The sequence below is a fragment of the Capricornis sumatraensis genome, chromosome 4 (genome assembly GCF_032405125.1).
Source record: "Capricornis sumatraensis isolate serow.1 chromosome 4, serow.2, whole genome shotgun sequence".
NCBI classification, from domain to species: Eukaryota; Metazoa; Chordata; class Mammalia; order Artiodactyla; family Bovidae; genus Capricornis; species Capricornis sumatraensis.
Genome location: NC_091072.1, coordinates 141,692,863 through 141,718,908, shown reverse-complemented (window position 1 = coordinate 141,718,908; position 26,046 = coordinate 141,692,863). Strand labels below are relative to the sequence as shown.

Here is a 26,046-nt window from a genome sequence, read left to right as displayed (position 1 = left end):
GAATATATATATGTGGTGGCTTAAGTATTCTCAGGCTGTGTTTTAAGGAAGCTCTTAAAGTCACTGAGAGACTGGTAGAAAATTATGCAAGAAAAAAAATGGGAAATTTTAAACATGTGTTAACGTGCAGAAGGGGCTTCCCAGGTAGCTCAGTGATAAAGAACCCACCTGCCAATGCAGGAGACGCAGGTTCAGTTCTCGGGCTGGGAAGATCCCCTGGAGAAGGAAATGGCAACCCACTCCAGTATTCCTGCCAGGGAAAGCTCATGTAATGAGAAGCCTGGTGGGCTACAGTCCATGGGGTTGCAAAAAAGTCAGATATGACTTAGTAACTAAACAACAAATGTTCAGAAACTCTTTAGACCACTAATTTCCATATACTGAAACTGAGAATTTCCTAACCTTAGTTTTCACAAAACAATATTCCTTTCTGATGCTTTGCTAAATGTTTCTGTGAAGATTTTTGAACATAAGAAAACTATCTTTAAGAAATTATTAAATGTAAAATGTAAGAAATCTCAGGTACAAATAACTAATATCAATAACTTCCTTCTTAATAAGAAAGCACTGGTCATAAGTGAACCTCACACATAATGAAAAGGAAAAGAACATTAAAAATTCTCCCTTATCCACCTGCAATGTGGGAGACCTGGGTTCGATTCCTGGGTCAGGAAGATCCCCTGGAGAAGGGAAAGGCTACCCACTCCAGTATTCTGGCCTGAAGAATTCCATGGACTGTATAATATACGGAGTTACCAAGAGTCGGGCATGACTGAGCAAGCATCACTTTCACACTTTCAAGACTAATAAGGTTATTTTAAAAAAGAAAATTCTACCTTAAGAGTAATACAAGGTTTTCATCATACTTACAACAATCCAGTTCATCTGATTTGTCACTGCAATCCAAATTATGATCACATTTTTTGTGTTTTCCAATGCACTGACCATTGGCACAGCGGAACTGATCAATTAAACAGAGTACTGTGGGGAAAAAAATGTAAATAGTTTTCTTAGTTTTGCTATTGTGTAAAATCTGGCAGAAGTCAAAGAGAGCTTTCCAGGCACACGTGAAAAATCAGACTTTTAGAGAAAACTTACAAATAATTCTCTGGGGATTTCAACTGAGAGATAGAAAAGAGAAGAAAAAGCAATTTAGCAGGAAACTTCCTATTTTGTCCTTTATATTAAATTCCATCTTTCACTAACAATTCTGTTAAGAATTAAAAGAATTCTACATGCATTTCTAGACACTAAAAATTTCCAGAAAATATTTTTGTTGTGGTTGTTTTACACTCTGTTAAAAGTTAGTGGATGAGAAGAAAACATGAAATTACTTTATGTTGTTAATAAGTGCGTCGTGTGTGTGCTTAGTCATTCAGTCATGTCCAGCTTTTTGCGACCCCATGGGCTGTACCCCACCAGGCTCTTCTGTCCACGGAATTCTCCAGGCAAGAATACTGGAGTGGGTAGCTATTCCCTTCTCCAGGGGATCTTCCTGATCCAGGGATCAAACCCAAGTCTCCTGCATTGGCGGGTTCTTTACCGGCTGAGCTACCAGGGATGCCCCATTCAGAGCTCACTGCAAACAAGGACCATTTTTACATACTGAAGGGCTAATCTTTTGGTGTCATTTCTCAACTGCAAAACCTATTAATGTGTATAAATCTTACACACATTAAGTGAATTAAGACAATTTAGAACATGCTACTATGTTTAGAAATAATAAAGTCAAACACATTTGAAAAACCCCAAATCTACCACTGAATGAGCCAAAGCAAAAGTCTGAATTTCGAACAACTTAATTGAGAAAGGAAATCTGTAACCAGGCCTAGGAATTGAGGATACCTTCACAGTTCTTCTCATCTGACTTATCCTGGCAGTTTGCATCTCCGTTGCACCGCAGGGCACCATCAATACACTGTCCGCTGGCGCACTGGAACTGGGACTCTGAGCACACAGGACAATTGAGTTCATCACTGTGGTCTTCACATTCAGTAAACCCATCACACCGCCAAGCCACAGGGATACAGTCAATTTCTCCCGTGAAACAAGTAAACTGCTGAGGAGAACATGTTGGGGGTTCTTCAAATGAATAGGGGGAAGGGAATGAAAAACACAATCATAGTCACACAGAGGTACTGACATTTACACCTGAGTGAAGCCCATTTAATGATTAACATATACAAAACATTTCATAATAGATAAAATCTATAAATTATCTTACTGAATCGGAAAAGAGATATAATTTTTACACTACTTCAGTGAGATTCACTAACTTACACAACTATAAGGCAGAAAGTTTTCTTATATAATTTAAGTAGGAGCACTTGAATTTGCAATTTGTTATAATCTCACACATAACCCAGGAATTACCATTATAATCATCCACCTTCAAATATTTTAAAGTTATCTTAGAATTCATAACTTTTCCAGCCCTGAGGTTCTCAAAGAATGATCTATGAACCCTGGGGGTTCCTGACCTACGACCTCTTTCCAGGGAACTGACAGACAGTATTTTACAATACTAACATATCACTTGCCTTTCTCACTACACGTGCACTGATGCCACGGAAGGTAAAACTCTTGGCACCTTAGCAGACTCGGGGCAAGGGCCCCAAACTGTATCAGTAGCATTCTACATAGTCATATACCACACATACACATGGTGGTGGGGGCAAGGGCCCCAAACTGTATCACCTCATTCTACATAGTCATATACCATACATACACACGGCGGTGGGGCATGGGGGCTGTGGTGGGGCAGTGTCATTCAAGAATGTTCTTGATGAATCAGTAAAAAATACTAATTACATTAAAGTCAATTCTCTGAGTACACATCTCCTCCATACTATTTGACAAAATGGAAAACATGTACAAAGCTCGGGCTGCATATCAAGGTTTCCAAAGGGAAAAACATTGAGCTGTAAACACAACGCAAAACGTGACACCCTTTGAATGTGAAAGAACAAATGGCAGATAAACTATTGATATTTGCTGGTGGGTATTTTGTGGGAAGTTTTTAAAAAATGAACCAGTGATTTCAAACAACAGCAAATCATAACGTACTTTTGTGGCAAATTATACAACAATGGAACTTTTTATCAGAAATTGTAATTTTAGAAGACCTGTATCCAACACTGTTAGCTTGACGGATTCCTAGTAATTAAAAATTCTTATGATGAGATTGGTGGTAATATTAATGTGATTGTTTTGATACTGTATAATAAAATGTATCAAAACCTGATGATCTGGGAATTTCTGAATGGAATTCTAGTATTTCCAAATGACCAAGACACATAAGGTTATAAAATAGTGCATGGATAAAATACCCATTCATGGTACAAAATAATTATGGATTTAAATATGAGACTATGAAAAGTGAACTGATATGGTTTCAAGTTCCACAATGCAACTAACACTATAGAAAACTATCATATGTCAAGATTTGGTGTAGAATTCAATATGCATATACATAACTATTTGAAAAGGCTATTTAGTTATAGCCTCCAGTTTCCAACTACGTATCTTTGAGGCCAAAATTCTTCATACAGTTCAATGAAGCTACATACTACAACAGACTGAATGCATAAGTAGACAAGAGAATCCAGCTCAACACTCAAAACATTTTTAAAAATGTAAAAACAATGCTATATTTCTCACTAAAATTATTTTGTTTTAGAAAATACCATCAATTTTCTTAAGAGTTTTAACTTGAGAACATGTAATGCTTTATTATTTTTTTTAACAAGTATTTTTTAAAGTTCTTGGTTTCAAATCCTACCACAGTAAACACAGATAAACATAATCTACACAAACAAAAGCTCTCCTCAAAAATTTTTTAAAATGTAAAAATATGGTGAGACCAGTTTGAAAACACATTCAGCCTGGAAGAAGTACAAAATGAGATGATGCGGAGGTAACACAGGCTCAAACGAAAACACATCTTGAGAAGGTCAAGCAGAGAAATTCAGATTGTGTATTTCATTTGCCTCCACTGTAAAATCTGAGCTTCCCAGGTGGAATTAGTGGTTAAGAACCTGTCTGCCAATGCAGGAGGCATAAGAGATGTAGGTCTGATCCCTGGGTCAGTAAGTTCCCCTGCAGGAGGGCATGGCAACCCACTCCAGTATTCTTGCCTGAAGAATCCCAGACAGAGGAGCCTAGCAGGCTACACAATTCATGGGGTCGCAAAGAGTCAGACATGGCTGAGGCATGCATGCATGCATGTAAAATCTACATTACATCACAAGAAAAATCTTGTATATAAATTCAAGATTTATTAAATTCACAATCCACTGCAGTTTCACTCTTAATAACAAAAACTGAAAACAGTTAAAATGTCCCTGAACACAAGAATAATAAAACTGTGGCTTATTTGTATTGATACAATGAAACACACTATACGGCAATAAAAAGAAAACCACAGACTGCAGCACTCCACTCACTATAAAAATGAATCTCAAAATATTACAGTAAGCAAGAGAATCCAGACACAGAGTACATACATCATGATTCCTTATGTAAATTACGTTGAAAAATAAGTAAAGCTAAACCATGGAGATGGAAACTACTCCAGGAAGAGAACTGGGCACCAAGACACAGGGAACTATTCTTAATGACAATACTGCATGTCTTGATCTGGGTGGGCTTCCCTGAGAGCTCAGCTGGTAGAGAATCGGCCTGCAATGGAGGAGACCTTAATTTGATTCCTGGTTCGGGAAGAGCCACTGGAGAAGGGATAGGTTACCCACTCCAGTATCCTGGTCTGGAGAACTCAACGGACTGAACAGTCCATGGAGTTGCAAAGAGTCAGACATGACTGAGAGACTTTTACTTTCTTTCATTTGAAATGGGTGCTAGTAACATCACTGTACACATCTGTTAAAGCACACTGACTATTCGGTTAATACATATGTTAAAAACAATCACTAAATAGGAAGAAAAAAATACTGGTCTTTTAAAAGACACTTTCTAAATGAAAGGTGATATCATTGATTCAGTTTTATCTGTGTCTACATAAAGGCATATTTTTCTAAGATTTGCCTTACTGGAGCAATAATCTAGCATTCTGACATGGAAACACTTGCTTTTTTTTTTTTTTTTAAATTATGGCTCTGGTGGCTCAGATGGTAAACAATCTGCTGGCAATACGGAGACCCAGGTTCAACCCCTGGGTCAGGAAGATCCCCAGAGAAGGGAATGGCTACCCACTCCAGTATTCTTGCCTGGGAAATCCCATGGACAGAGGAGCCTGGTGGGCTACAGTCCTTGGGGTCAGAAAGAGTTGGACACAACTCAGCAACTAACACACACTTTAAGCAACTAGATTCTGTTCTGGGGCCTTCCCTTATAGCTCAGCGGGTAAAGAATCTGCCTGCAATGCAGGAGACCAGGGTTTAATCCCTGGATCAGGAAGATCCTCTGGAGGAGGAAATGGCTACCCACCCCAGTATTCTTGCTTGAAAAGAAATCTCATGGACGAGGAGCCTGGCAGGCTACAATTCAAAGGTTCGTGAAGAGTTGAACACAACTGAGCAACTAAGCACACACAAAATACATGTAACAAGTTTACCATTTTAACCATTTTTAAATGTACAGATCAGTGCATTATATATATTTACATCATTGTGTAATATCTGCTATTTTGGGGACAGATACTTCAAGAACCAGAGCTTAACTTTCCCTGTGCACAAAGCTGATCTCCCCAACTAAACTGCATTCTTTGTGTCAAAGATCTTCACATCTCCTGCGGTCCAGACAGAGATCCTCATAGCTACTACTCAATACATGTCATTTATATTTTTTTAAAAACTTGAAAGTTAGAAGAATAAAGTATTCTTATAATACCATCTTATCAATAATTTTTATATTTTGAATGTAAACCCTTTCAATCTTTTTTTCAGAGATTTACTTTTTATGTAGTTCTCATCACACAATAAAACACCATTTTAATATTTTTTTCCCACTTGAGCCAACTTTGGGCTACATTTTTATATCAGTTTATGATCATAATTTTTAACAGCTATATAAGCTCAGTTATTTTATTAAATCATTTTCCTATCATTAGAAATTGTTTTTAAATTCCCGCCACTATAGAAAACAGTCCTTTTCCTTTGGTTGAATTCACATTAAAATTATCCCCAGCAGGAGAATTTCTAAATTAAGGGAATAAATATTATAATGCATTTGATGCTACTATACTATTCTTTAATAAAGGGATACACCTTTGTTGTGGTCTATGAGTAACTGAACCAATTTCACTACAACATTAATACTACTAGTGATACCTTAAAAAAAAATTTTTTTTTTTATTGGCCAGATAAGTAAGAGAAACAACAGGCAACTACTGACAGATCTGAACAGAAGAGTATTCTTTTCACTGGATACATTCGCAACAATGACACATAAACTGACAGAATTCAGTAGATTAAGATTACAGGAGGTGGAATTAATTCTTGTTACCCTTTGAGGGAGCAAAAACTACTTTGTTATTAAGAAATACACTCGTTTACAGTTATGAGTTTCCCCCTAAAAGGGCTCTTCTGCCTTAGGCCCAGGGTCAGGTCATACCTATCTCTTGTCATGATGCATTCAATCTTAGAAAACCCCAAAGCCTAGGATAGTGCAGATGTATGAAATACAAGGCACCAATCAAGTTAGGAGAAAGTAATTTCACTGTCAAAGAATGCTAGACTAAGTTCTGGAACATGTGATTGGAATTACACTTTTAGAAGAAAATAACAACATATTTACCTCCACATAATAGCTCATCTTGAAGAAGAACCAAGTGCATGGGGCAAGAACACCTTGTAGTACCATCTCCCTTTACAAGACAGATATGTGAACAGCCACCGTTATCCTGAGCACAAGGGTGCTGTCCTGCAAGAAAAGAGGAAAGAGAAGAGAATGAGAGAGAGAAAAAAGAAAGGGAAAAGAATAGCAAGGGAGGGAGGGAGGAAGAAAAGCCCAGCCAAAATCAATTATTTATGAGTTACCAAGAAAATCAAATTCAAAGTTTCTTTGGACTTTATTTCCATTGAATATAATTACTCACACCATCTCTACACAATCTACAAGAAAACAAGGACAATTTAAGACACAAAATATTTATATGTAGCCACTGTCTTTACATATTAATACATAAAATATTTTAAAGTATTTAAAGTAAGGTAATGGTACAGCTCATGTTAATTTTTGTGAGTAAGAAAAGCTGATTACTCAAAGTAAAAAAATTGCTGGGGAGAATGCTGAAACCTGGATCTTATTCTCTTTAAAATATAAAAATTCTTCTAAAGATTTTTAACTCAGAAATTCTACCTTTCTGAGAGAGATGATGATTTTGCTCAAAAAGTGTATTCTAAGGAGGAATCTGCTAAAAATTAAGAGCTGTTAGAAGAAAAAACAAGTTCACATGAATTCAACCACTCAGAGACCATCAAAATTATTTGCTTGGTCAACCGCAAAAGAACTTGCAATGTTACAAACGTTTGATTTCTTCCTATTTGGGTTAAATTAAATAAATACACTGTCAGGCACATTTCAAAGTCTGTCTCATAAGTCTCCTAAGTTATATTTAATGAAATCATTGCTCTGACTTCTCTACTTAGCTCACGTCCAAAGCAACTTGACAGCTATCATCCCAGAATACCAACAGCAAATGTGGCCACCCATTTATCATCTGACTCTGTCAGTAACACATCAGTCCCGCTTCACTGTATGTTGACAAGATGGAGAGAGTCAGCTATGCACAAACGAGCAGACGTGTCATACTACACAGACGTCCCAAAGCAGACATCAGTCCTCGGATCAGAATGTACAACCTATACTGCAGTGTTTCCCAACCTTTTAATTCCAAGATACTCTTGATAAACAATCTCCTTTTCTTTAATGTTTTTAGAAATTTTGAAAAATTAAAGTTTTTCTAAATATAAACCAGATTTAAGCGTTGAACTATAAAAAAGATACTCCCCCTGAAATTCTGAAAACACCCATAGATTTTCTGTCATTAAAAAGCTCATGTATCAACTGAATACGTAGCCATTACATCATCTCTACCTTATTTCTATTAAATACTCAGCATGAATTACACGTCATAACATAGAATGACAATTCTAACTATTAACTCTTAAATACCTCTAATTAACTTCTAAGTTCACGAACAGTGACAACACAATAGACTTGAACAAGCTATGGCATTCTCATTCCTGTTTCCTTCTTAAATACTCCAATTTGATTGGAAAACACTGTGCTGAGAAGTTCAGGAGTGAATACTTCTCTCACTAGTCCTCCATTTTAACATCTGCATTCCTGACGTAACTGTGTAAGACCTACAGTAGTGATTGCTGGGACGGTTCATCCCATGAGAGATACAACAGTTTTATGTTAATAGAGTTAATAGTATTAATTACTGTTAATATTAACTTATTAATAATGTTGATACTAACTAAAATATTAATACTAACTTTAATATTAATACTGTATTAATAGTTAATAGTATTATATTAATACATATTATCTAAGCCAAGATGACTAGTCATTTTTAAGTTTTCAATAATTTATGGCCACTTTCCTAAGCCATGAATTGAAAAACTTAACCAAAAGGGGAAAAAACAAGCACTTATTAAGCACAGTCTTCTCTAAGTTTATATACTAATTTTTAGTTTGTTTTGTTTTTGTCAAAGAATAGGTTTATTTTCGTGATAACTATATTCATCATTATATAAATGTTAACTTCTGCTTCTGTTGAAACCATGGGGGTGTACGGATACAGGCTTTACTTCAGTATTCTTAAAACGGTGAAGGGGAGAAAGAGAAAACATGAAAAGCAAGTCCTTGCTGTTCCTGGGTGGGGAGATTTTTGAAAATGAGACACACCATTCCTTTCTCTAACTCTTGTTTTATAGGGAAAACAAGTCTAATGTGAAAAAATTTCCAGGCAAGTCTAAGGTTTTAAAGACATGAAGACTTTTTACAAATGGCAAAACTAGAAGTGTATGAAAATCTTAAAATAGAAGACACACAACATCTTAATTTTTGTCACTTCTAATAACAAACATGAATCTTGGGACTAGCAACACACCATCAGCACTTACTATATTCCTGAAGATTCAGCTCCTTTACTGCGTGAATGTCACTAAGCTGGGCAATTCGAGCCTGGACTTTGGTTCTACCCTCTCGACCTGTCATGTCAATTTTTTCAATCATTTGCTGCTGCTTATCGATCCAGTACAGCCAGTTTTCAAACACAGTCAGTCCCACAGGCTGTAGAATGTTGGTGTCTTCTAATACTATTCGGTTGGCCCCTTGGAAAGGAGAATATTCAACAGAAATGATTCATGTAGTCAAGTCATACATTCAACAGCAACTGACTGAAAACCCCGTTAAGATTCTAGAAGTACTGAGAAGGAAAATATAATAAGCTCTCCAACAGAAAACTTAAAAATCTTTCTCAGAAGAAAAGATATATACACACCAGATAACAGACTAGACATTTAAGTGCAATCAAGAGCAAATTAAGTGTCCAATACACAGCAAATACTGAGTTCACAGAAATGTAGAAAAGAACTTTAGAGCCATTTTCAAAAAATATTTTTTTAACCAGTCCATTTTCTTCCAAATAAATCTTATGAGGATCTCTAGTACATAAAACATACAGGACAGTGCTTCTCTATGTGAAGTGGTGGTGGTGGGCAGAGCACTCTGTGTTGTTGGCCACCCAGACCTGCTGAGCACGCTCACGGCATCTGTGGAGAACAACAGCCTCACTCACTCACTCAGCCACTCAGAACACTGGCAAAGACTCATACGTTACCTGGTTCAAGCTTCGTCTCAAAATAAGTATTTCTAAAATACCCCAGACACAAAGCCAGCCAGATTCTGGAAAGGCAACCGATTCTGTTACTGAACTATGAGAAAGTTTTTTCACACCATATGCTGAAATCTGTGCCCCACTGCTCACCACCCCAACTGCTTCACCCTCATTCAAACAGAAAACATACATCCATTCATTCCCTCTTCCTCCTAATCATCCTTCAAATATCTACAGAACTTTTCCCTGGTTCTTAATTGATGAGTTGAATCAAAGAAAGATACTAGCTTAATACTTTGGAAATATCAGGGGAAGTTCCAGGGAAGAGCCAAGCATAAAGCTAAGCTTAATAAATGATGAAAAGCGGGGACATACATATGAGAAGGCACTAAGTCAACACTCAGATCCATGGAGAGTTAAACACAAGTCTACTTACACGCCCTCCTAAAAATCTACTAAAATGATAGTAAACAATGAAGGCATAATAGGCATAAGGAAAAATAGGACATAAGAGTAGAAAAGCAATATAAAATTTACAAGCTGGATAAGAGACAAGCAACAGATCTAGAATATTAATCTCCTATGAACCTCCTTTCAAGTAGCTAGTAGAGGATGCGATCTCTCAGGGAAAAGGAATGAGCCAAAGAAACAGAAACTAGGAAACAGCAGGTTTAGCACCGAGACAACTAGCAAGCACATCCCTGGGATAACGGTGAAAGGAGACTGGCCAAGAGCAAACCAATCCAGACTGACTGAATCAGGATGATAAAGAGGTATGTCTTCAGTGAAACAGGAAAAAAAAAAAAAAAAGATGGATTGGTTGCTGCATCTGCACATATTGAATCAATATTTAAATTAGACAAGAATAATTTCAGAGAGGAAAAAAGCTGCAAAAAGAAATGAAGGTGATGGCTATATTTCCATACCCATAAATAACAAATAATTATGAGCTTAAAAATTATGATTTAATTTTTTTAAAAAAACTCAGTTTTTAAGATGAATGGGATAATTTTTTAGCTGGGTGGATGTTAGAAAAGTTCCTATCGGTATTTTAGTAATATATGGTTTAAGACAGCAAATTCTCATCTTCCACCAAAAAAAGTCAAATTGTGATGTCTAAAATTTAAACATCAAGAAGCAGCTGTTTAAAATCAGATATTTTAAAATGACTCTTGATTAAACCATCAGAGATGCCTCTAAGAGTAGAAACTAACAGGAGGAGCAGAGCAGTAAACTTGGATTTTGTTACAGGTCAAGTAGCATCACTTGATTTCCACATTTACATGTATTATTTTAATAAAAATTAAAATTAAATTTAAAACAGCAGCAGAAAGAATGATAAAAAAAAAAAAAAAGAGCTGTTGGTAGTGTAAGGATGGCCTCAACTGAACAACTGGGGAAAATGAGGAGAAGTCAACAGTGTTGCTGGAGGACCCAAGATCTACTCTGAGAGCAGTTAAAAAACACCAGAACCAGCAATGAAAAAACATACTTATTCAACAAACTAAAGCATATACTAAATCTACTCCAGTATAAAAGACTTAGGTAGAAAGACAACCCAGGACAAAAGTATAGGATTATTTGTGAATATATAAAAGGGAGGGGGAAAAACAAGAAAACCCTATCAACATTAAATCAACCTTTTTCAGAAAACAGGAAAAAAGGAAATGTTTCTTTTTATGAGGCCAATGTAACCTTGATGGCAAAACTCCAACAAGTACATTATATTGGTAAGGAAGGAAAATCATGGGGTAATCTTTCTCTTGAACACAAATGTAAACATCTTAAAACACTACCAAATCAAATTCAGCAATATAAGAAAAGGATAATGTATCAGGCCAAGTTTGATTTATTCTACAAAAATAACAAGAGTTCAGTTCAACTCTCAGTTGTGTCCAAGTCTTTGCGACCACATGGAATGCAGCATGTCAGGCTTCCCTCTCCATCACCAACTCCCGGAGCTTGCTCAAACTCATGTCCATAGAGTCAGGGATGCCATCCAACCATCTCATCCTCTGTCATTTCCTTCTCTTTTTGCCTTCAATCTTCCCCAGCATCAGGGGTCTTTTCCAAAGAGTCAGCTCTTCACACCAGGTAGCCAAAGTACTGGAGTTTCAGCTTCAGCATCAGTCCTTCCAATGAATATTCAGGACTGATTTTCTTTAGGATGGACTGGTTGGATCTCCTTGCAGTCCAAGGGACTCTCAAAAGTCTTCTCCAATACCACAGTTCAAAAGTATCAATTCTTTGGCGCTCAGCTTTCTTTATAGTCCAACTCTCACATCCATACATGACTACTGGAAAAGTCATAGCTTTGACCACAGTAAGTTGTCTAGGTGGGTCATAGCTTTTCTTCCAAGGAGTAAGCATCTTTCATGGCTGCAGTCACCATCTGCAGTGAATTTAGAGCCCTCCCAAATAAAGTTTGTCACTGTTTCCCCATCTATTTGCCATGAAGTGATGGGACTAGATGCCATGATCTTAGTTTTCGGAATTTTGAGCTTTAAGCCAACTTTTTCACTCTCCTCTTTCATTTTCATCAAGAGGCTCTTCAGTTCTTCTTCACTTTCTGGCATAAGGGGTGTCATCTGCATCTCTGAGGCTATTGATATTTCTTCCGGCAATCTTGATTCCAGCTTGTGCTTCATCCAGCCTGGCATTTCACATGATGTACTCTACATATAAATTAAATAAACAGGGTGACAATATACAGTCTTGACATACTCCTTTCCCAATATGGAAGCAGTCTGTTGTTTCATGTCCAGTTCTAACTGTTGCTTCTTGACTTGCATACAGATTTCTCAGGAGGCAGGTAAGTGGTCTGGTATTTCCATCTCTTGAAAAATTTTCCAGTTTGTTGTGATTCACAGTTACAGACTTTGACATAGTCAATAAAGCAGATGTTTTTCTGGAACTCTCGTTTTTTCTATGATCCAACAGATGTTGGCAATTTGATTTCTGGTTCCTCTGCCAAGAACAGAACTTCCTTAATCTGATTTTTAAAAGTTACCTGCAGAAAAACCTTAGCAAAAACCTAATAATGAAGTATTGGATGCTTTCTCCTCAAATCATGGAAAGCAAATACAAAATGAAACAAAAATACCTAGAGATTCTATTATTTTGTTCAATATTGTACTGGGCCAGGGGGTGGGGGGGGTACCGGGGAGTGGTCCCCAGTCAATGTAGTAAGGCGACAAGGAAAAAAGGACTGAAAAAGAAAAAAATAAACTTTCCTCATTTGTAGACAAATGATTCCATAACACAGAAAATTCTATTAACAATTTAGCAAGATTGTTGGGAACAAACTCAATGCACTAGGGTAGGAGAAGAAAAGAAAAACTGTATTTCTGTATTCCAGCCACAGCCAGAAAATGAAATATTAGATATTCAGAATATTCTTTACCACTAGCATTCAACAGCATTAAATACCAAAGAATAACTCCAATGAAAGATAGGCAACCTCGATAGAGAAAATTACAAAACACTAAGGGAAATTAAAGTTTTAAATATATGGAGGGATATACCATGTTCATGGTTTAGAAGACTAATATAAAGATAACAATTTTTCCTAAATTGCTATAAACTTAAAGCAAGGCCACTCAGAATTCTACTAGGTGTTTTTGTTTTTGGTGGAAACTCAGAGGCTGATTCTAAAATGTATATGGAAATGCAAAGTGTCAACAACTGCCAAGGTAATCTCTGGTAAGAAGTATTAAGGTAGTACTAATGAAGGTAAGAAATACTAAGGATAAACACTGCTAGATAAATCTGCTATAAATTAAGGCAAGACAAAGACAAGGTGACCAAGGGAACATTAGGGTCCAGAAATAAACTCATACAAATATAATCACTTTATCTGCAACAAAAGTAACAGGAAAAAAGAGTAGAGGAAGAAGGGTCTTCTCAAAAGAGATGGTACTGAATCAGTCACAAGGAAAACAAAATTAAACCCATCTCACATTGTGCACAAGAATAAATTCCAAATGGATTGGAGATCTAAAATAAGACAAGTTAAACAAAAAAAATGTTAGGAAAAAAAACAAGAAAATATCTTTGTAACTAAGCAGTAGGCAAACATTTCTTAAAAATAACATACAGGGAATACTTAATAAGCCATACAACACTAAAAATATGACTTCTTTTCATCTAAAGACACCACTGAGAGAGTGAAAAGATAAATCACAAGCAAAGATTTATATAAAACATATCTTTCAAAAAAAAACAACAAAACATATCTTTCTCTATAGAGGCAAGTATAAAGATGTACCAAAAATTATTACATACGACTTTTAAATGGAAAGATACACCAGTCATAAATGAAAAGATTGAATTCTCTAACCATAACAATTCTCCCTGAATATGTATGTAACTTAATAATGCATTAATACACTGAATAAAGAATTTCTAGAAATCAGTAATAGAAAAATGGGCAAAAACTAAGAATTGCAATTCACAGAAGAAACATGAGTGAACAATAAATTAATTGCAATAGCAAACAGAAAAATTTGTATTCTATTAATAATCAGATATACCTTTAAAATTATTGGATTGGTAAAAATTCAGGAGTCTAATAGTACCAAGTACCAAAGGAAAAACTCATATACTTCTGGAGGGGATTTTAAACTGATACAATCACTTTGGAGAGCAGTCTGAACAGATATATTCAAGTTGAATATATACATACTACATTACATGGCAATCCCACTACTAGGTTCAGACTACTGCTTTTAATGGCAAAAAATTGGAAACAGCAGTTTAGATAGCAGAATAGAAATAGAGAAACTGTAGAATGATCATACAACGAAACCACTATTTAGCAAAATAACTAACATAGATTTGTGGCTCAATAGGGACCATCTCAAAACTGATATATCTGAAAAAGGCAAATGAGAAAAGAATACATGAGACTATATTAAGTTTAAAAAGTAAAAAAGTTTAAATTTGTATCAGTATACACAGTAAAAAATACACACACAGAGAGCAAACCATGCATGGCAAAGAAACACATCAAAAGTTGCCTCTTAAGAAAAAGGAAAGAAAACAGAATTGGGGAAGGAGACGCAAGAGCTTCAAATTCTCCCTATGTCTTTTCAAGAGAGGAGGAAGGGAGGTTCAAAAGCTAATATGGCCAAACACTAAGATTTGACTAAGTTGGATGGCAGAAATTCTGTACTTTCTGTATGTTAGAACCATATCATAATTAAGAGTGGAGAAACAAAAAAAAAAAGTATAGAAAAAAAGAAAGCTAATTCATTACAGTATCAATAATGATAGTGTTTTGGATTTTCTTTTTTCTTTTCTAAACTGTCTAAAGAACATGCATCACCTCTGTTTAAAGAAAAAAATCCTAAATGAAGAAAAAAGAGTAAAGGAAAAGTTGGGGAAAAAAATCCACTGACATATTAGTAAGGGCTAAAACATGAATATAAGTAACTATTAAACAAATGAGATGGGATATAAGAGATACAGGTGATCAGTTAAAGGAAAGAATATACTGTGCAAGGCGTGTGCATGACAGTTTGGAATCAAAGAAAACATAGTGGAAGGGAGTCTTTTGAACCTGATGAGAGAACTTGTTTAGTTTTTGAAAAATTACAAATACACTGAAATATATAAAACTTTAAATGATATAGAAATACTCAACATTATTAGCATGCTAAACTTTTAAATCTTTCTCAAGATATATTTGCTTGCATATTTTTCAGGGAATACACAAACATACATGTTTACTAATAGTTTATACATATATATGTAATGTATGTGTGTATATATATATATATATATATATGCATGTATGTCTCTCTGTGTACAGGATATATTGCATTTTTGGAGGCAATCTGCCAATGTATATAGTATATAGTGCGTGGGCATATATATATATGTCTGTGTCTGTGTGTGTGTGTGTATATATATAACAGTTTTAAATTTTAAATAAAACTAAATCTTAATAACATTATTACACAACTTAATTTTAAAAAATCATCCTTCTATGTCACTACACACCTCATCTACTGAATGACTAATATTTCACACACAATATACTCAGATGTATTTCTATACATGTATTCTTTGTACATATTACAAAGAATGCTCAGCACATACCCCTGTACAACTGGTTCGGTATGTCTGTAAGACAGCTCTCTGAAACGGAAATTCACCGGCACCTTTCCCTCTGAAAAGGTTCTAACAATTTCACTTCACAAAAGTATATGAGAGCATGCCACTTGTTACCTTTCTGGCCAATGCTGGGAATAGTCAACTCTACATTTTATGGCTCTCATATAGTGTATTATTTTAATTTCATTTCCTTGATCACCGGTAAGGCCACAGAGAGTATCTGGACTTCAGAAACTGGGGGTATGGGAACAACTGTGATTGTAAACAGAGGATCGCAGAGAAATGAAAAAGTACATTTGAAGATCAATAAATTATTTAATTTCATTAAAACACATCAAGAATGTTAAGCTCATCTGCATTTATGATGAGTTTGTGAAAGACAAATACCAATGTAAGCATTCAACCAGACTTTTCTCTTTGGGTTATGAGACTACCCTGGAGGGTTTTTTCAGTATGGCAGTGACATGATTAGAAACCATGCTTTGGAAAATTAATTTAGGAACAGTGTGTAAACTTCCAGGGAGGAAAAATCAACAGGGAGGAGACTAATCATAGGCTAGAATTCAGGCCGTAGATGATGAGAAGAAAAGCAGAGTAGAAGAATTAGAAAAAGAGAAGAGATGCATTCGAAACATACTATTTACAGAGCCCAAATCAAGAAAATTGGCAAGTTATTAGATAACAGATGGGAGTAAACATTTTGATGGTTAAAGAAAAAGTGCTTCCCAACCAACTTGCTGCTGACTACTCTTAGCGAATAGAACTGTAAAGAAATGTGTACAACAGAAGGAAAACACAAATGCTATCAGTGAATCATCTCAATTATTGAAACAGAAATAATATTTCTTAGGTACCTGAAAGATCACTGCTTTCAATTCGCCGGAGATCTGAATCAGCCCAAAAGAGTTTGCCCAATCTGCTATCAAGAGCTAAAGCAATTGGTTTACTTAAACCACTGAAAAAGAGGACCTCCCGTTCTGTTCCATCTAAAGCAGCTCGTTCAATTTTGGGAGACCTCTCCTGAAGATTGGTAAAATACATATACCTGAAAAGAAAGGAGGAAACTCTAAGTTTACTAAAGTAAGAAACCACACAAAATGAGAATACTTCTGTTAAGACAAAAGGAAGTAGAATAATATTGTCATTTTTTAAGGTTTTAGAGTGTTTTTTAAAAGATCATGAAATACATTTCTTAATTTCAAAAACAGTAACAAAGGTTGCACAGAAGTTCTTAGAGAGTTAACTTTCAGGAATTAATAAAGCAAAATGTTAGACACAGGCACCCTTATGCTTTTGGAATAATACGATAAATGAAAGATATAGCAGTAATCAGATTTGGACACAAACTTTTAAACTTCTTTTCTAGTCCATTTCATAACTGAAAATAAGTCATATGTGAATTATTTCTTATATTTAACTTCTTCAGTTCATCTCTTGCCTGTAACTCTTCTGAAGTAAGCTACTTTCCTTGCTGAATTCCTTATCATTCATTCATATTCAATTAAGTACTATTAACTGAATGCAAAGCTCTGTATTAAAGACATACTAGTTCTTATCATAAAGGAATCTAAAGCCGAGAAAATATAAGCCTGAAAATAATCAAGTATAAGGTAAACTGGAAAGGACTAAAGAGGCACAGATATAGACTAATGGGCATATAAGAGAGGAGGACGTCACATTCGGGGGAGGGGGGCACAGGGGAGAACAAGGGGAAATTACTGGAGGACGACATAGTTCCAACAGTTCTGGAGGTATGGGTAGAAACGACAAATAAAGCAGTAGTGACTAAGAAAGACATTCTAGGCAGAAAAACAGAGAAAGCAAGAATATAAATGGGATAAACAGGAAGGCTGATGAGGGTTTCAGATTCCCCCTTGGTAACATACCCTTTTTCTGGGTTTACCACAATGGCTCGAGGTCTGTCTTGCTCGCCCTTTAGCACCACTCCAATTGATCTCCCATCTAATCTCGTTACATTAATGACATTGGTGGCCTCGCAAGTCCAATAGATGTAGCGGCTATAAATATCAATGCTGAGGTCATAGGGCTGGATTTCTAGGTTCTGATTCGGAACTGAGCTCACAACCACAGTAAAGCCCTAAGGAGGGAAAAAGAAACATACACAAAACATGAGACTCCAAGCCAGACAGCCCTGAGATCACTCACAATACTTACACGCACGTGGTCACACACCTGAGTGGAACTCTTAAGTTTCAAGGGACATTTCTTAGTGAGCATTTCAAATGTTCCCTTGGTTATTATGACATAAAGCAGAAGAGTGACAGAGGCTGTTTTAGTTGCTCTAAGAACATGACAGTGCATTGATGAGACACAGGAGTGAGAAGGTGGCAGCTGCTTCCTATAAACTTGAGACAGCTATGGCTAGAAGAACACTCCGGAAATAGCTCTAAAGCAGTGGTGCTCAACCAGGAGCAATTCTGCATTTGCAAGGGCCCCTGGAGAAGGAAATGGCAACCCATTCCAGTATTCTTGTCTGGAGAATCCCATGGACAGAGGAGCCTGGCAGGCTACAGTCTAGTCTACGGGGTCACAAGAGTCGGACATGACTTTGCCACTAAACCACCACCTACCAGGGACACTGGTCAATGTCTGGAGACATTTCTGACTGCTACACCTATGGGGGTATAACTGGCTTTTAAAGGGGCAGAGGCCAGTGCATGTGTGCTTAGTCAGTCATGTCCAACTCTTTGCAATCCTTTTGGACTGTAGCCCGCCAGGCTCCTCAGCCCATGGGATTTTTCAGGCAAGAATACTAGAACGGGCTGCCATTTCCTTCACTAGGGCATCTACCCGACCCAGGGATGGAATCTGTGTCTCCTGCATTGCGGGGGTGGATTCTTTACCTGCTGAGCCGTCAGGGAAGCCTTGCTGAACATTCTTTAGCCTTGTTAAAATGTGATATATAGGTCAGACCTCCCCCACACAGAATTATCCAGCCAAAAATGTTAATAGTGTGTAGTTGAGAATCTCTGCTCTAGAGACAACAGCAGTTAGTCAGGGCTACGAACCACATCTATCAGCCATGTCCTCTAATCCTCAAATCTACCCCCTCAAAACAATTAAAAAAAAAAAAAAAAAAAAACACCAGGCACTGTTCATCTGTTTTATCTGAATAAATGGCAGTTTATTTACTCAGCATCTCCAAGGTAACACTCCTTACTGAGGCTGTCTCATTTATTTGCTACGTCCTTGGCTATATAACAACAGTTACAATTTCTATCAACTAGTTATCAGCCAATCAGTCCTGACCTACACAGTGTAAACTGCATCTGTAATATACAGCTATAACTATACCTTGAATTACCTCTCAGCAGACCTAAATACATTATCTCCTCGCTCTTTTTTTGGTCAGATCAGATATTAAAAAAAAAAAAAAAAACTAGCAATCTAATTTTCATACATTAAAAATCTAACAACATTAGTGCTACAAGGAAGATGATAATTATTTATAGTGATCCTGGTGTAATACTGCCTGGACACAAAAAGAAAGCAAATTATGGACAGTGGTGTGTGATTCATGATTAGAATGTAAGCACAGATAAGATGTGTTGATAATACTTTCATTCCTATGCCACAGTCACCAAGTAATATTTACCAAAACAAAAACAAAACCAAAAACCATTAGATTAATAACAACATATCTTAGATGCTTTTAATTTTACTGAGATTGTGTTTTATGTTTCCCATTCTCTGAAACTTTAAAATAATAGTTACTAGTAAAAGAACTACTATTTACAGAGTACCTATTGTGTAATAGGTAATGGGCTATGTGCTTTACATTCTTTTCACCTAAAGATTCATAAGAATCCTAGTGAGTGACAGAGCTGAGATTAGAACCAAGGGTCTATTTGCTTTCAAAGTTTCCAACACTCCATGTAAATGAAACAAAATACAAAATGGAATATAAATGGATATGGGTGGACTGACAAAGTCATTCTAATATATGAGCAGAAGTTATTTTAATACAATACAATCTTCATTTCAATAGCACTAGCAAACAACTGTTTACTCAAAGATCATTTAGGAGAGAAAAAGTGCTGCCAGGTTCAGAATTCCAGCTTTACACACACACACAAGCAGAGTCATGACGTAAGTAGACTAGGATGGCTAGTTGGTCCAATAACTACACAGAAGAACCGGATTTTGAACTGAGCCCTGGATTACCTGGCTGCCATCTTCTTGTGCTTTTCGGATCATGTTTTGTCGTGAGTCAATCCAATAGAGTTGCTTGTCCAGGGGGTCATAGTCAATGGCCCGGACATTCCGAAGGCTGTGGATAGGAAGGATGATGTCAGGGCTCTGCTGTTCATCAATCACCATGCGGTTGATGGCGCTCTTCTGACTGAAGAGCAGGAAAGTAGTTGGAGCTTAGAGAGAGAAGAAAGCAAATATGAAACAGTTGTCCTAAGTCTCAGATCACTCAAAGATTTGATTGGCCTATTGTCTGTATCTCACAAAAACAGACATGTATGTTGAAGACCTGTATGAGACAAAGCCCTTTGGAATGCCTTCAGAACTCTTAGAGGAAACACTGATCACACTCTGGATACTAAACCAGTTATGAATTTTATGCTATGACACAGCCAACTAGCCAGTTTTTCTCTGTCCAATGTCCACAGTGGCATCATCACAGGACACCTGATTTCAATGAAGCATTTGACAAACAAAATTCCCCTGTCTACCAAGTAAATAATCCTAACTTCTCCCTCATCTATTCTTGTGGGTGAAAGGAAGTCTGGGTCTCCACAGGTCAAAAAAGAGACTTCAATAGTGGTTTTAGTCTCAGTTCTCACATAATTTAGTCACTTGATCTTAACTACAGCCTTCAACCTCTTGGGGTCGAAATTTACTCAACTAGGTTATGGTTATGGTTATGCTGTCCTGCTCACTGAGTTGCTGTAAGAATTTTATAACACGAGTAAAAATGAAAAGGTAAGGTGTCATGTCAATTGTACAATGTTGTTGTTGTTTAGTCACGAAGTCATGCCTCTTTTACAACCTCAAGGACTGTAGCCCGCCAGGTTCCTCTCCATGGGATTCTCCAGGCAAGAATACTGGAGTGGGTTGCAATTTCCTTCTCCAGAGGATCTTCCTCACCCAGGGACTGGACCCACATCTCCAGCATTGGCAGTAGGATTCTTTACTACTGAGCCACCAGGGAAGCCCCAATTGTACAATACCTGAACAAAAAAACTATAAGACATTATATAAATGTCAAGTAAAAATAGCTATTGCTTATTATCAGTAGTGGCAATAATAAATGTGGTGTTAGTACGAATGAAACAAACCCTCATGGGTTGTAGATATATAGGCTTTGTTTTACACTGTGGGGTGTAATGGTTGCAAGGAGAGGGAACCATTAAAAAAAAAAAAAAGTCACACACTAGTTGATGCCTGAAATCTATGAAACAGGGAAATGCAGCCGAGACAACACTTCCCTGTCCCAGGGACTAGGCCTCTGATTACTATGCAGTCATCTTTAATGGAGGAGAGTATCTAGAAAAGAACACCATCTGACAACGCTACCAAAAACTTCAAAGTCTAACAATCTTTTTTAAAATCTTTAAAACAAATGTAAAAATCCCAAAATTATACACTCTTCTCTTGTTGGTCAGTCATCACCTAAATCCAGCAGAATTTTGTCCTTATCAGGGATATAAACACAAATGGCCAAAACAGAACTCCTTGCTTTATCTCCTCCTATACCCCATTCTTCACAGTGTTACACCTACACCCAAATGTACATCAGTTTAAATCTTGAAGAAATCATTGCTTCTCACAAAGAAACTTGGTATTCACAACCCCGAAATTCTGCTTTAAGTTACCCACTGGCTCAAAGTCCACACCTAGCTTGGAAGATTTAGAAAATATTTCAGTGACTCCACTGAACTCTCCATTGTGTAGAGTCCACAGCATACTGATTTAACAACTTTCAGCAATTTTAGTAGAACCAACACCTTAATTAGTAAGAATACATGTCACAACAGAGTAGTTAACAAGTCTCCCATTTAAAAAAAAAAAAAAGAATTATTTTTTGGCAGTGCTACTTCCTTATAAATCAAGAAAATAGAGAAAAAAAAAAAAGGTCCTGATAGTAAGCTTCCAACAAAATAGCATATTAAGACATACAATGAAACTCAGAAGAAAGACCCCATAGTTTTAGCTGCCTAATTTTCCTTCCTGGGAAATAATTAATCAAATATATATTGGGCTCCTAGTTATGTTTCACTTTGTACTGTTTTTTTCTTTCTTTGAGTCAAATTTTAACCTTTAGTAAAACCTTTAGTAAGCTTTCACGATTAGGTGTTCTAGAAACATAGATGATGACAAAGCCAAATATGGCTCCAAATAAATACTCATTTCAAAAAGTCTATGGATGACATTAATTACAGTTGGCTAAATAGTTCCAGGAGGAAGCTGATGTTTTGACTTATTTACAAAAGGGACAAATATGCAGTTCTGTAAGCCTAAACCCATGCTAATTTATGTCACCTCTAACCACCACTCCCTCGTCTCTTGCAGAAGGCTTCAAAACGGTCCTGTCGGGCTGTCTCAGTGTTGCACTCCCACATGCAGAAGCTGGAGGAGAAGGTGTAAGCAGGCAGGAGCTTTTCAGCTCTCCTCCGAAGACACAAGTGTTCACCTAAAGCTTAAAGAAAGGTACCACTCTGGTATAAGAACATTGTAAGTGACCAGCCCAAGCCCACCATGATGGACTGTGCTATCTCTGAGCTGTGCCAAAGGCCTCAAGCGGACTTAAGCCCAGGCCGCACCTGGGTAGCCAAGTCAAGCACCTGTGCAGCTGCATGTGCCCAGAGGAAACACCTTTTCTCAATCTGCACAAAGATGCCACAGAGGCCAACTGCTTCAGTACTGAACACAGGATTACACAATGTGGCCTCCTGCTTCCTCTCTGACTTAATCTCTTACACTCTGTTCCAGAGACACTGGCCCCCAGGTGTTTCTCCAACATGCCAGACATGTTCCCCTCTGCTTGACAGGTCTTCTCCCAGAGAGCCAGCACAGCTCATTTCCTCACCTCCCTCAGTTCCTGACATAGTGTCACTTTTATGCCAGGACTTCTCTCGTGATCCTATTTAACATCAAGATCCTCCTACGCACCCTTTCCTGCTCATAATTTTCTCCAAACACTCATCTCCATCTACCTCATCATACAGTTTACTTATTTAGTTCATTATCTATCCTGATGGAACGTAACCTCCACAAGGGCAGGGATTAATGTCTGTTTCATTCAGCAATACATTCTTCATTGGCTCAAATAATGCCCAGTGTGGATTAGCTGTTCAGTAAATATTCACTGAAAGAATACACGAGTAAACAAATGAAGAAAAAGCATGAGATGACATCATTAAGGAAAGCCCTGTAGCCATGATTTTGAAAGAAAACAAAATTTTTTCCAAGAACTGGGGGAAAAAAAGAAACAAGCATTCATTTAGAACCTCCAACATGCCACACATCATACTAGATGTCTTCTAGTCCCCCAAATTATTCCACTTTACAGGTGAGCAAACAGAATAGTTAACTAATTTTTAAAGAAAGGTTAAGAAACTGTTCCCAGGTCACAAAGCTGCTGAATGGAAAAGCACCTGTTTTTCCAAATCCTGTCTTGCTTCTGCATTCTTCTACTGAACAATGATTTCTTGAATGACTATTATTTACTGAAAACTATTTTAGGCACCATAGATATACATCAGTTAAAAACACAGGAAAAAAAAAATTGCTTCCTGGAGTTTACATTTCAATAAACAGACAGTAAGTAATAAACATAATAAAGGTGCTATAGTATATAAGTAATGAATTACACAGTATACCAGAGAGTGATTAAGAGTCATGGGAAAAAGAACTGTAGGTAAGGGGGACTGGCAATGCGAGACAGGGTGGAAGGAGGACTTGAAACTTTAAATAGGGCAGATTAGGTCTCTCTGGGGAGGTCACGATTAAGTCAAGACATGAGGGTGAAGTATATGCATGCAAATATCTGCAGGAAAACATTCCAAGTAGAGGAGCTACACAGTACCACAGCCCTGAAGCAGCAGTCACTGGCACCTGTGAAAAGGGCACTGAGGCTAGTGTGACTGCCATGGAGAGAGAAAGCACAGTAAAAGCTGCAGTCAGAGAGGCAAGGCGGTGGGGAGGCTGTGAAGGAACAGATCGTGCAGGAACTTGTAGGTCATTAGAAGAACGAGGTTTTTACTCCTCGTGAAATAGGAGATTTTGAGCAGAAAAAGGCCATGATCTGATTTAGCTTTTGAAACACAGGTCCAGGAGTAAACGACACAACGTTAGAAAACTTTCTGAGGGCGAGTACTTTGTGTTAAACTTCTCTTGTAATCTCCTTTGGGATTTAATACACCTCTGTGCAAATATTAAATAATACACGTTACAAAAAAAGAATACATGGACAGGAAGCCTCTGGAAACACTGCTGATCATCTCAGAAACAGCCCAAGACAGACATCAGGGACACTCAGCAGTGATTTCTCATAACCTTCATTTACCACCTAGAACACACTGGTATAAACATCCCAAACAATGACCTTGAAAGGCCTTTCCATATTCTTCTGTCTCCATCCTCCATCACTTCTTACCCCTATTTTCTCCTTCCAAAGTCAAACTCCTTTAAAAAGAAAAAAGTCTACATGACATACACACTATTATCCCCTTTCTGTGCTCCATTCACTTGTTGATCTATTTCCATCTTTCACTGTTACTTTCCTGAAATTATGTTCTTTCAGGATTATTAACCATCTCACCCAAATATCCAGCAGATACAAATAGCCAGCAGATACTTTAGGCCTCACCTTACTCAACCTCTCAGCAGCAATCGCAACACGGTCCTGCTCTGACACAGTCCTCTCTCCCACCTTCTGGGTCCTATCCTTTGGCCTCTCTGGCTGCTGCTCTACAATGTCTACTGCGAACCTTCCCTCCTCCAGCAGAGCTCCTGAGGTTACCAGACCTCTCCTTTTCTCCAGACCAGGAACTGGCAAACTATGGCCCACAAGGAAAATCTGGCCTGCTACCTGTTTTTATAACAAAGTTTATCAGAACTCATCCAATTTTAAAAACACATCATCTGTGGCTGCTTTCACATCACAGTGGACAGGGCTGAAGAGGTATGTGAGAGACCATAGGCTTCACGAAGCCTAAATATTCACTCCCTGGCTCATTAAAGAAAAGGTTTGCTGACGGCCAGGTATACAGTTCAGTTCAGTTCAGTCACTCATTCATGACCGACTCTTTGCGACTCCATGAATCGCAGCACGCCAGGCCTCCCTGTCCATCACCATCTCCCAGAGCTCACTCAGACTCACGTCCATTGAGTCCGTGATGCCATCCAGCCATCTCATCCTCTGTCGTCCCCTTCTCCTCCTGCCCTCAATCCCTCCCAGCATCAGAGTCTTTTCCAATGAGTCAACTCTCCGCATGAGGTGGCCAAAGTACTGGAGCTTCAGCTTTAGCATCATTCCTTTCAAAGAAATCCCAAGGTTGATCTCCTTCATAATGGACTGGTTGGATCTCCTTGCAGTCCAAGGGACTCTCAAGAGTCTTCTCCAACACCACAGTTCAAAAGCATCAATTCTTTGGCGCTCAGCCTTCTTCACAGTCCAACTCTCACATCCATATGTGACCACAGGAAAAACCATAGCCTTGACTAGACAGACCTTAGTCGGCAAAGTAATGTCTCTGCTTTTGAATATGCTATCTAGGTTGGTCATAACTTTTCTTCCAAGGAGTAAGCATCTTTTAATTTCATGGCTGCAGTCACCATCTGCAGTGATTTTGGAGCCCCAAAAAATAAAAGTCTGACACTGTTTCTACTGTTTCCCCATCTATTTCCCATGAAGTGATGACACCAGATGCCGTGATCTTCGTTTTCTGAATGTTGAGCTTTAAGCCAACTGTTTCACTCTCCTCTTTCACTTTCATCAAGAGGCTTTTTAGTTCCTCTTCACTTTCTGCCGTAAGGGTGGTGTCATCTGCATATCTGAGGTTATTGATATTTCTCCCAGCAATCTTGATTCTAGCTTGTGTTTCTTCCAGTCAAGCGTTTCTCATGATGTACTCTGCATAGAAGTT

General features: G+C 37.5%; 1 protein-coding gene across 5 annotated transcripts in view; it reads right to left on the bottom strand.

Moving 5' to 3' along the window:
• Positions 1-26,046, bottom strand: part of LRP6 (LDL receptor related protein 6) — a 160,697-nt gene that overhangs the window by 11,558 nt on the left and 123,093 nt on the right. For 3 of the 5 annotated variants that reach the window (XM_068969967.1, XM_068969971.1, XM_068969969.1), the window contains 7 exons: positions 20,111-20,313; positions 17,812-18,023; positions 16,780-16,970; positions 9,093-9,302; positions 6,754-6,879; positions 1,846-2,082; positions 871-981 (listed from right to left, as the gene is read on the bottom strand). In XM_068969967.1, the coding sequence (XP_068826068.1) occupies positions 871-981; positions 1,846-2,082; positions 6,754-6,879; positions 9,093-9,302; positions 16,780-16,970; positions 17,812-18,023; positions 20,111-20,313 (1,290 nt within the window). The remainder of the gene's footprint in view (positions 1-870; positions 982-1,845; positions 2,083-6,753; positions 6,880-9,092; positions 9,303-16,779; positions 16,971-17,811; positions 18,024-20,110; positions 20,314-26,046) is intronic. The other 2 variants (XM_068969968.1, XM_068969970.1) reach the window with 2 other exon arrangements.